The 11,939-nt window shown below is 50.4% G+C and overlaps 4 protein-coding genes across 4 annotated transcripts; 2 read left to right on the forward strand and 2 right to left on the reverse strand.

The window, feature by feature from the left end:
• Positions 1–621: 621 nt before the first annotated feature.
• Positions 622–2,433, reverse strand: AO090701000535 (putative GPI anchored protein; the record flags this gene model as incomplete). Its single annotated transcript, XM_023237267.1, has 1 exon — positions 622–2,433. One exon carries the CDS (start codon positions 2,431–2,433, stop codon positions 622–624), a length of 1,812 nt encoding a protein of 603 aa, XP_023092180.1.
• A 925-nt stretch (positions 2,434–3,358) lies between these two features.
• AO090701000534 (uncharacterized protein) lies at positions 3,359–4,855 on the forward strand (the record flags this gene model as incomplete). The annotated part of the gene is made up of 3 exons (XM_023237268.1): positions 3,359–3,577; positions 3,639–4,133; positions 4,178–4,855. 3 exons carry the CDS (start codon positions 3,359–3,361, stop codon positions 4,853–4,855), a joined length of 1,392 nt encoding a protein of 463 aa, XP_023092179.1.
• Positions 4,856–6,419: 1,564 nt separating this feature from the next.
• AO090701000533 (putative GABA permease) lies at positions 6,420–8,174 on the reverse strand (the record flags this gene model as incomplete). Its single annotated transcript, XM_001823312.3, has 5 exons — positions 6,420–7,210; positions 7,272–7,652; positions 7,711–7,790; positions 7,843–8,027; positions 8,082–8,174. The coding sequence occupies 5 exons, from the start codon at positions 8,172–8,174 to the stop codon at positions 6,420–6,422; spliced, it is 1,530 nt and encodes a 509-aa protein (XP_001823364.3).
• A 709-nt stretch (positions 8,175–8,883) lies between these two features.
• On the forward strand, positions 8,884–10,221 carry AO090701000532 (uncharacterized protein; the record flags this gene model as incomplete). Its single annotated transcript, XM_023237269.1, has 4 exons — positions 8,884–9,343; positions 9,467–9,584; positions 9,649–9,716; positions 9,779–10,221. 4 exons carry the CDS (start codon positions 8,884–8,886, stop codon positions 10,219–10,221), a joined length of 1,089 nt encoding a protein of 362 aa, XP_023092178.1.
• Positions 10,222–11,939: the final 1,718 nt, after the last annotated feature.

Genomic DNA, 11,939 nt, shown 5'->3' on the forward strand with positions numbered 1-11,939 from the left:
TTTCCCTGCGGATGAAAAATCCAAGAGATTTTCCTGTGTCTTGTGCGAATTCTGATTTTCGTAATATATGATATACGTTGAAGACCGGCGTCTAGGAATTTCTGGAGGACTCGGGGCCTGGACGAGCAAGGGAACTCTTCGGGAGTTGTGCGGCTTTTCTGTTGGTGTCGTGTGCTTTCTCGGCCCTATCCACCTACTCAATCTAGGCTGGCTCTGGGAGGCACTTCATACGTGGCGGTGCTGCTCGGCCTTTGGACCTCTAACCTTAGAAAACGCCGAGAATTAACGCGAAATTCTGCCGGAGCGGTTTCTAGATCTAGTGGGTGGGCGGGTGCCGGTCAGGGATAGCGGTTAAACGGTACCACTCTATATATATCTAAGAGGTATTGTAGGTTATATAACTACTTAGGCGACTAATCAGGTCACTGATACTAGGTGTGGGAAGATCCATGCCAGACAGATTTCCAAAGCGACCATGTGCATAACTTGACCCAGACTCGACATCGTGGGGTAGAGGCATACATCTTGGTGCAACGGGTATCCCAAGAGACGACATTACCAACCACTCATTTAAGAGAATGCTTAAAAGCTACACTCCGCGTATTCGTATTCCTTACATAACTAGCCCCACGATTTCCCAATCATGACTCCGCTATAGACGTCATCCCTGGCTCGAATTTCTCCCTTGGAATGATACACACCAAACACTACTTTTCCCACTAGATCCTTCTCCGGCAGCGCATATAGGTAGTAGTCATCCTTCCCGAACTCATTCATTTGGATCCCTTGCCACTGGCGTCGATGAGCTTTCTGCCTCTCATTGAAATACTCGCTCCCCAGGCTGTACTCCACAGTCTGCATTGGCGGGATGCCAGCGCGGTCAAGCGCTTGTGAATAGACCGTCAAGAGGTGCTGAGCTCCATTGTGGCCCAGGTCGGAATAGGAGTTTCGATGCCACGCGCTGATGGACCGGAGGCTTGGAAACTCCTGTGGCTTAAAGTCCCGAAACATATTCTCAAAGTCTCGCTGATCCGCCTCGGGGGGACAGCGAGACGCGAGGATCACGACATCCTGAATAGAGCCGGGGAGGGTCTGTGCGAAGGGCAGCCATCCGCCATCCTCAAGATTACTGAATAAATCGATGTCGAGGGTAAGACGTTCCAATTGGGTGAATTCGTTCCACTTCCAGTTCGTCGTGGGAGGCGTGTGCGGGTTAATAGACATATAGGGACTATACGGCTTCAAACACGGCTCATGCCGACAACCGCAAATTGATCCGTATTCCATCAACTCGATATGGAGATGCCGTAGCGTCAACTTCGCGTGCGTTAAAAGAGCTAGGCATACCGCCTCCACGGTCATGTCGGGCAGATGCGGTTGGCATAGCACGCCGTTGAAGCGTCTCCCGAATACTTCCGGTGTATGGAAGACCATATATTTGAACTGCTTGAAGTTAGAGCATCCCTCAATAATCCGAGACAACGCTCGACCGGAGATATTTCCACGATCCACAATCAATGACTCGAGTTCTGATTTTGCGAGCGGCAGAGGATAGGCTGGGTCCATGGCATCGTCCCAGTCCAGAGTGAGAGTGTTTCGGTCCTCGGTGCCTTCCTGCCACACTGGCTGGGAGTAATAATCCATCACAGACAGAGTCCGAAGACCCGGTAGTCGAGCCAACGCAGCCAAGAGACGGATGATCTGCTGGTAATGATCGTCGGCTAGGACTGCCTGTGGCCTTTGGTCCCGTTGGTCCTGACTACTTCCTGAACTACTCCCTTCATCCTCGTACTCATCCTCGTCCCCATATGACGTGCATTCAATTCGCACCTCCGCTAATACCGACAAGGCCTGGTCGAGGAGTCCCTTCTGTGACCTCGCTGCTAGCCTACTCACGGCTCGGGGGACGTAGGGCGTGATTGGGTCTTGCGCGCACACATTTAATTGCATCCGCTTCAGCTCGGTGAGCTGGCTGAGGAGCAGGCCTAGTGTAGCTCCACCAACCCCATTGGACAGCGCATGCATCCAATCGCACACTTCGTCCTCCTCGTTGAGAATGGGCGATTGATGAAGAAGGCGTTTGGCCCACCGGAGGGCAAGTTCCCAGGGTACATTTGGGCGGTCCTGAACGTCGAACTGGTGAGGTGCCAGTTCCTCTACATACCGGGCCAGACGGGGACTTTGGGCAATGTCAAGCAACAACCGTGGAGCACCAATGCCGAACGCCTGGTCAGCTTTGTGGTATCGAACATTTGCGGGCGTTGCGAAAGCAGAGTCTTGCGATAGCCGTCGTGTGTACGCGTCATGTTCTCGGAGGTGTTTGCGACAGGTTTCCCTAAGATGTTTACAGCTTAATGACAGAGAAGGTAAATCCCTGGGAGAAGCATGGTCTATAATCTGCATCTGCAGCTCATATGGTAGCAGTAGGAGCATTTTCCGTGATGGTAGGAGGATTGAAACAAATTTTCTGTTTGTTGGGTTTTTCTTTTTGCCAGTCTTATCGTATTTATTTTCGGTCCGAGCCTGTACAACATGACTCACCGATAGAGACCCGGGTTAAGTTCGAATGGACAGATCGTGTTGCATGTATATTTTGTGATTGCCGCCTATCTTTTGATAGTGGCAACCTGATTGCCTTACACCGCTGAGAAAGGGCAGAAAATCGCTTACGAAGAAATAGCGCTAGGCCTAATTAGGCGCCGTTAACATAGTGTCTCCATACTCTTTATTTCCCCGGCTGCACACGCCCTGCTAGTAGCTAAGATTATTAACGCTAGAAATGAAAAGTCTCGGTAAAAAATATAAGAAATACGCCATAGACAAGTGTTCGTTTTTTTAAGGCCTTGTCCCCATCATTATTCATTATGTGTACGGCCAGAAAATTGGCTCGCTGCTTGGGCTATGTAGCTATTGGCCACTCGGGTCTTGGTATCTTAGATTAGGATAAATTAACAAATAACAATTGATTCATTTCTTTGGCTTTTGCGGGGGAAGGTCCACCTGTGCCGACAGAGCCAATCGGATGAAAGGTTTCCAATTTGGGAAGTTCGGGGTGATATTCTCCGACATCCGATGCCCTAACCAAGGGACCATCCTGAAATTGCCCGCCAAGACATCATACATCGCTTAAGTTTAATTTGCAATTTAACTTTTATGTTAGTCTAGTTCTTAATCACGGAACCCTCACTAATCGAGTCATGCTGTCCGGAAGGACCCCGCGATGTCGGACTTCCCGGGGGAACTCCGGGCTGTGGGGAGATGAGTTCGAGTTTTCCGGGGTATTCGACCTACGGGTTAAATCTTTCATAATGGCCAATCCATCCCCTGCAATGTTGTTGGTTTCCAATACACCACCGACATGGAGAAACCAACGACACACTACGAGAATGATGACGCCAGTTCCCCTGTGTCCGGGGGCAAGTACGACTTGGAATGTTCAGTGCAACTCGAAACCAAAGATGAGAATCCATTGACCGAAGACCACCGACAGTATTTGCTCGAGCGCCATGGGACGGTGGACCTCGACCCGATGCCAGATATGACGGACGCGGACCCCTATAACTGGCCGACCTGGAAGGTACATACAAAACTCCTGGATGCAAGATGGATAACACCGACTAACTCCTTGAGTCGCATAGAAATCCCTCAATCTGGTAATGGTCGCGTTCCATGCGATGATGGCGACCTTCACCGCGGCTGCGATTCAGTCCGCCTTCGGGGATATAGCAGAAGACCTCGGCGTCAGCGTTCACCGAGCAAGCTACTTGACCTCCCTGGTCATTGCGGTCCTGGGTGCTGCTCCTCTTATCTGGATGCCACTCTCGAATCGATACGGACGACGGCCCATCTTCCTCCTGTCCCTGATATGCAGTCTGGTCGGCAACGTGGGCTGTGCGAAGAGCTACTCCTATGCAACCATGGGGTTATGTAGGGCCATCACCGGCTTCTTCATCAGCCCCCCGGCAGCAATTGGCAGTGCAGTGGTGGCCGAGACCTTTTTCAAGAAGGACCGGGCTCGATGCATGGGTGTATGGGCCGTCATGGTCACCGTGGGGGTGCCACTAGCGCCCTTGATCTTTGGCTTCGTTGCCATTCGGGTTGGATACCGATGGATATACTGGACGCTAGCTATTGTTTGTGACCTCACGCGCTTTGTGAAAAATGCTAACCGTCATAGACGAACGGTGTTCAATTTTTGCTGTACCTCGCCTTTGGCTCCGAATCCCTCTATATCCGCGGCGACACTGCAAAGGGCCCCGACTCTTTGCTGCACCGATTCTTTTCCTTCAAACGGATTGATCCGACTCCCCTCAAAGTATGGGATTTCATTCAGCCCCTGGCAATGGCCGCCCGTCCTTGTGTGATGGTTCCCACCGCGGTATATGCCATGGTCTTTCTCCTCGCAAGCATCTTCCCCTCGCTCGAGATCCCTCAACTGTACCCGGAGATGTTTGGTCTGGACACCGAACAGGTTGGGCTCCAATACATAGCAATGATCGTTGGCTCGATAATCGGGGACCAGATCGGAGGAGTCATCTCAGATCGATGGATGTTGTACCGAGCGAAAAGAACAAACCGCCCCGTTGCCCCCGAGCATCGACTCTGGCTGAGCTACCCCGGCCTGATCATGGCTATAGTGGGCATAATTGTCTTCCTCGTTCAGCTCAATAACGCTTCGTCTCACTGGACGATAACCCCGCTGCTTGGCGTTGCCATCGCGGCCGTCGGGAACCAAATCATCACCACCGTCAATATCACTTACGCCGTGGACTGTTATCGATCGGAAGCGGCTAGCGTTGGGGTCTTCATTACCTTTGTCCGTCAGATCTGGGGCTTTATCGGCCCTTTTTGGTGAGTTCACTTTCGGTTGGTGAAGAAGTAACTACTTGCTAATGTGTCCATTCCAGGTTTCCGGAGATGCTGGCAAGCGTGGGTTTTCTTGGGTCAACTGGGATTCTGGTTGGCTTGATAGTGGCGGTTAGCGTTATTCCGACACTCTTCCTGCAGTGGAAAGGGCAGACATGGCGGTAGATACGATATTGTTCATTTTGTGTTTTCCATATATAAAAGGGACTTGGAACGCATCCTACGAGGTGCAATATCCGTGTGCAGAGATAACCAGTGTCTTCAGAGTCGTGCGGGGATGGGTTTTAAATGTGCATGTTTTGATAGATGTAGATATACATATATATTCGTTGAATTTTCTGAAAAATGCAAGGGAAAGCCCAATAAACTCCAGGATATGGGGCCTACTTAGCAAGGCGATGATATCTCATTCTGGAGGACAAATTAAACTAGGTAAGAATAGGTCATATAATAGAATAGACAATCAAGATCAGCACCATTTCAAGGTACACTAATATGCTATCTTATACGGAGGCGTGCACGGAAAGTCCTCGCCAGGTGCCATGTGGCCACGTGATATCTGACCAATAGCATTTTGCATCCTTAATTCTCAAGCTACATGATTGGTCATCAGTCACGTGCCGTTTGACCCAGCTGGGGAGGACTCTCCGCGCACGCCTCCGTAACGTTTAGGGTCTTCATATGTCTTACTACTATCGGTTCCACTTTCGAGTAGATGTAACTCTTCCAAGACATGACAAACCATGGTGCTATAACGGCAACGAATAGAAGAACGTCTGGCCCTGAATGAGCAGTATTGTGATGTCAATCAGTGGAGTATGGACAAAGGCTCATGATCCTTTCCGGCCTTGGCCAACTAAAGTGGCGCATTACCCGGAAATTCCGAGTTCTCTTGCCTGTTGTTCTAATAACAAACATAGGGAGTTGGATACCGTAGATATATTCTGAGTAGATTGATGATATCCCGGATATTCATTTAACGGGGCAATTAATCGGACGATGAACCATCGCTATGACTATAGAAGAAAGAAGCCTTTTCGCTTCTGCTTTGGGTTATTACTACACAGCCCGAAGACTTAGGGTAGGATACTTACATACGACCATAGGGTGTGGAGAACAGGGCTTCCCGTTCGCTCAGCCGTACTTAGGCCACACGCATTTGCAGATTACGTATTAGATATACGCTAAATCAAGAGACAGTATAAGAGAGATGGGTGGCAATCTGGTGAGAATATCGCCCACTAAGGTGAGTTGGGGGTAAGAAGGTGAACATTGACGAAGGTGAAAACCCCGGCTCAGCCCATGGTTTAACAAGTCTAGATGTTATAAAGAAGGGATAAAAGGTAGATTAAGCGAATCCGTATTGAACTACAAAGCAGGCGCCTGGAACAGAATACCAGCTTCTGACGGGGTAAATTCAGTTTTTGCCCTCTTGTCCTGGTAGGTCACTAGGTCTCCGTACTCCCCTAGGCAATAAAAGCCACCAACGATATAGTATATAGTATTTCAATCCTTCCACCCACTTTTCCACATCAACTTTCTATTCCTATAATCTACTCTTCTCTCGCATAAGGCCGCATAGTCGGTCCCTCCCACTTATGCCGCCCCCTTACAATCCAATCTCCACAAGCAAACAACATCACAAATCCCAGCACTGGCCCGGCATAGTTCATATTCTCTGCGGTAACCGGCAGTGCCGATGGAAACGGCAAAAAGATAACAAAATAGGTAGCGAAAAGGATAGAAAGCAAATTCATGGGGAGACCCCATTTGCCTAGCGAAAATGTGCCCCGTGGGATATCCTGTGGCGCAGTGAAACGCTTGAACACGAGAAGGACGAGGGGGATCAGGTAGGAGATGTAGAGGCCCAGTGTGCTGAGAGAAAGGATTGCATTGAATGCCGCGGTAGAGCCGATTTGGATGAAGGAGAGGGCGAACATGCACGATGCGACGAGGAAGAGAGCGCGGAGGGGGATTTTATAGGTTGGGTCGACGCGGGCGAAGAAGTCGGAGAAGGGGAGGCCGTTATCGCGTGCGAATGCCCAGGTGAGGCGGGTTACGGAGGCGAGACCGTTAAAGAGGGCGATCCAGCCGGGGAGCATGCCCATCGCCATCAGCACGTAGGTTGCTGCTTTGGAGCCCGTGGCTTGGTAGGCGATTGTGATGATGGGGTAGCCCGTGGGGCTCAGCACGGCCTCGGTGTAGTCGCCCATGCAGTACAGGACTGCGATGAGGTAGGCGAAGGCAAGGGTTCCGTTGATCATGGTGCCGAGGATCATGGACCGGGGCACGACCACTTTGGCGTTTTTGACTTCTTCGGCCATGTGGATTACTCCGTCGAGGCCTGTTTACATCGATTAGACCCTTGGTATGACAAGAGGTGAAGAAAATGGGGAGTATCCTACCAGCTAAGGGAGTAATGACACCAAGAAGACCAATGGAGAATACAACACCCGAATCCTTCCAGCCACTAAGGCCACCGACAAAAGTCTCCCAGACAAAGGAGTCCGGGTTTCGCGGAGCGAGAATAACGAATACTGCAATGGTGACGGGCAGGAAGATAACGTGCATGATTCCTGCAGCGACCTCAATAGCTCCCAGAACGCGACGCGCGAAGATATTGATCAGAATTGGGATAATCGCAACGGCCCACATGAGCAGCGTACCGCGCCATCGGACAAGTTCATAGTCAGGATGCGCCAGCACAACCAGGCCCTGGATTTGGGTTCCGATAAAGTACGGGGCGATGCAGACGAGAGCAGACCACGAGAAGACGGTGACCCAACCTGCTTTCATCAGCAATTGACCCAAAGAAAGCAAAGAATAATGCAGCCAGAAGCTCACCCTGGAAGAAACTAATAAATCGACGACCGCGAGGCGCGAGGAAATAACTCCAGTGATATTGAGCACCGGCAGTAGGGTGTCTGTCAAGCTCGAGGTCAGCCCCATCCCGTTGGAAATGAGTCAAGCACATACAGAGAAGCAAGCTCGGCCAGAGAGCATGCGATAGTCAGATTGCCGACCGTACTTAAGATCATTCCATAGACGATCGCTGCTGGGCCGCCGTTGTACAACCCTGAGAGCAAACTACCACCAGCAGATTCCCATGTAGCGAGTAGACAGGCGGAGAAGGCGACGGAGGAGAAGAAGTTGAGATAGCGCTGTGAAAATAAGTATTAGAGACTGTGTAGAACAGCTGGGCCGCGCAATTATACCTCCAATTGTTGCTTCTGGCGCATTGTAGCGCTCTCATACCCCCCATTCCTACTCCCTGCTTGGCCTGATCGCACAACGCTCTCGCTCTTCATTTCGATCTCTTCCTGCATTGTGAAGCATGAGTGATCTCTTCTTTCGCATACGCAAAACAAAAAGAAAGACAAGATGTGGGAGAAGAGAGGTCGACAGGAAATAGGCCAGTGTCCTGACCCAGAAGACGGCAAGAAGTACTGCCGACTTTTCTCATTTCCCTCCTAGGAGCTAGACAGGGATATTAATTGCATTATGAATGCGAAACGAATCGTCGTGGCCTCGGGCTGCGACGTGGTGCGCGGCGTTATAACGGTCTTGTCGCTTGGACGCACACCCTTGTCGTTCGCATGTCTAGTGGTAGTTAGTGTTAGATCTAAAATCTCCGGAGATCATGATAGAAATGCTGTGCCGCCAATTCAATGGCACGGCCCGTCCTTGGCGTTGTCTCGTTGGCGGCTCGAATGGTCTAGTGAGGAGCCGATTGCTTTCTAGTGGCCTTTGGTCCCTTTTTATATTGAGTCTGGACCACTTGACAATGCGATTGTCGGAAAAATCTCGTGTGAACCGAATTAACCCTTAGTCTTTCTAATTTAGCCGATGCAGTCAACAACCAACACATTGCACTCCCTGCGCAAGTGAGATGCGATGGTGCCATACCAATTGACCAGGGTAGCGACAGGGATGTAAAAAAAATCAGATTTTATTATATGGTGGTGGCACCAGTCTCTCCGAGCAGGTCTCAAACTTGGACACGCACCTCATGGAGCGATGGCCGACCAAAAGGACGCCTTCCAGGCCCTGTCCAGTGAGAATCGCGGTACACTGATCACCTTGACCTCAGTATCCCTTCTGATCGTGGCCATTATCTTCGTGGCCGCCAAGTTCGGGTCTGCGATCTACTTCAAGCAGCGACGCACCGCGGTCAATACTCCCATTTGGGCGGCTTTGATTCTTGCCATCATCCAAGTCGTTCTCCTACAGAAGGCTGTTGATCATGGACTGGGAAGACACCAAGACCTATTTAGCGACGACGATATCCAGACCTGGAGCAAGTTCGCATATGTTGCGCATATCCTGCTCATCGGTGCTATGTCGCTTTCGAAGATGTCGACCATTCTGCTGATTTGGAGGTTAACGCCGAGTAAGATCCTGCGTCGCAGCTGTGCTGTTGCCACTGGTATTGTCGTGGGCTGGTCGATATTCGCGGTGTTGGGTATCGCGTTTCAATGTGAGATGCCTGGTCCGTGGCTATATTCGCCCGAGAGATGTGCTGGGGAGGTCAGTATACACCAAGACAGTTCATGATTGCCGCTTATTCTGTAACAGGGTGCCATATTCTATCCGATCTCAGTCTTCAACATCCTCACGGAGGTCATCATCGTCGTCCTACCCTTCTTCATGATGCGCAACGTCCAGATGGCCTGGCACAAGCGAGTGAAGATCTTGTGCTCCTTCTCCGCGCGCTCAAGGTACTGATCACCAACCGCAACCTTTGACCACCAGGTTACACGGCTAATTCACTAATCCTCACAGCGTCGTCTGCCTCGGGATTGCGCACCTCGCCCTCATCTCCTCCTTCAGCCACTCAACCGACGTCTCCTGTCCGTGACGCCCCATCCCCATTTCAAATACCGCGGGATGCATCTGACAAGTATCCATATAGGGGACATCGTGAACTGGGAAATCATCGCTCAAACAATGATGCTCACTGGCGTCATAACCGCCTGTGTTCCAACCCTCTACCACATCTTCGCCGGCCTACACTCGGGCCTCACCACAACGCAAATCCCCGATGGGATCGGCCTCGAACTTCCGCGGACCAAGGTAAGTGGGTATATCAACCAGTCTTCCTCGGGGGCAAGCCAGTCAGCTCGCGGCCGTTCGATGAAAATCGGGCGGTCGATGTTCGATGGGCGCAATACGGACGGGGTGGTTACAGAGGTTTCAACGGGTGGGAATCTGGGTCGTGATGAGGGGGATAGACAGTCGAGCTCGAGTGAAGGGGCGGAGAGTACGAGGCATTTGACGCAGGGGAACGGGGGTGTGCTTAGGACTGTCGATGTCACGGTGAGTGTTGAGAAACAGGATCATCGTGATAGACTTTGAGGGATGTATATAGAGGTGTAGATCAATGCCGATCGCAGTTCAGGTCATTCTTTTCCCGTAAGGCTCTCAGTCATAGCTGCATACGTTCGTGGGCTCTCCATTGCTCCGACCCACGTTCTAGGGGTATATCTTGGGTGTTGATCTCTCAAGTATCAAAGTGGGAGACTTGGGCTTCACCCATTCAACACGATCAGCTAACGATAGTACTGGCATAGCTTGAGAAGTTGTCTGTTCTTCTTTTACCTCGTCAACTATTAAACCACATCGGCAAAAAAGGAACATAACTCCGAAACTCAGGAAGAACCATTTGTCCTAAAATGAAGATAGCAGCCCCTGCCATAAACCCTCTAGTCTGGATTTTACAAGCACGCGCCCACGAATCTCTCCTCCACACATCGAACATGCCCACCGGAGCACCAACTTTGAGTTGTGGATCAAGCGGTACAATCAATTCATCATCATCTGGGACCATGGACGCTGCGATCCGAACAAATATAATTCGAGCAGGGAGAGCAAGCCAGAATTCAACCAACCTGGGAGCGATAGCCGCGAGAGCATAGACGTGACCTGCTGCTTGGCTATTATCCAGGTCCTGGTTAATGTCTATCATCTCCAGAGCATGTATTAGGTAGAGTTCGAGGAATAGCGTGATTGGGACTGCCAATCTGCGCAATATAACCTCCAGGAGGGCTATGGGAATCACTCGGAGCCAGCAATTCAGGCTGGGGAGTTGTTGGAAAAGGAACTTCCGTGATGGCTTGGTGATGACAATGTGGACCCAGAGGACTTGTAAATTTGCCAAAAGCGCTACGGAAATTAGGGAGCGGATGTCTCGTTTCAACGCTGAGTTGCCTTCCATGGGTAGGAGACCTGGGAGGATGGGATCTCGGGCTATGTCGTGGATGAGAACGAGGGCGAACCCTCGGAGGTAGAACGAGTTGCCGACCTGGGTACGTAGGTGATTGATAGTGGTGCGAAGAGAGTTGGTGATTGTATTTGAGGGTTGGCTGGTTGGTCCTTCAATTATGGATAGTGTCCCGATGAGCATCGTGTATGGGTATTGGATCTGAGCGGTTCGGGTTAGTCTTGGGCGAAGCCGGGTTACATTCCAACACTTACTAGCCATGACAGTATCATGAGAACTATTGGCAACAACATGTCTGGAAAAGAGCGAGGATTCGGGGAAGCCAAAGAAGCGGAGGAAGACGAAGAGTAGGAGATCAAGTAGAAACAGGAAGACGGAGAGGGTGGGGTTCATAAGATAATTGAGCGATAATTACAAAGGTGACAAAGGTACTGTATGTACAGTACATGAAGTACCTATTGTCCCCCACGAGACTAATATCTTTAGTCTGTTGTGAGAGATAGTCTATGGGCCAGGGTTTGAATCAACAGTTTTCCTACCTTCATCCGCAATAGCTAATCTCTGGGAAAACTGGAGCCCTACATAAGCACTATCCATGTACCTAAGCCTTAGTCTCGAACCGATGACCAGGAAAAACGTACCACCTTTTAACTTCTATTGCGAATCGAGGCTCGCACAGTAAATCATCGGGCCTCAAATACGGAATCGATTTAAAAATCTGATGGCAGTCTTTTATACAAAGTGTGAGACTTACAGTGGAGAACAAAAATCAAGCTTCCTCTCAGTAATATCATCTCTTAGCTATAAAGCTTGTCTAGAGCAACTGGGTTTTCCATATACGGTAGTAATCAAA

This window comes from Aspergillus oryzae, chromosome 5, assembly GCF_000184455.2.
Source record: "Aspergillus oryzae RIB40 DNA, chromosome 5".
NCBI classification, from domain to species: Eukaryota; Fungi; Ascomycota; class Eurotiomycetes; order Eurotiales; family Aspergillaceae; genus Aspergillus; species Aspergillus oryzae.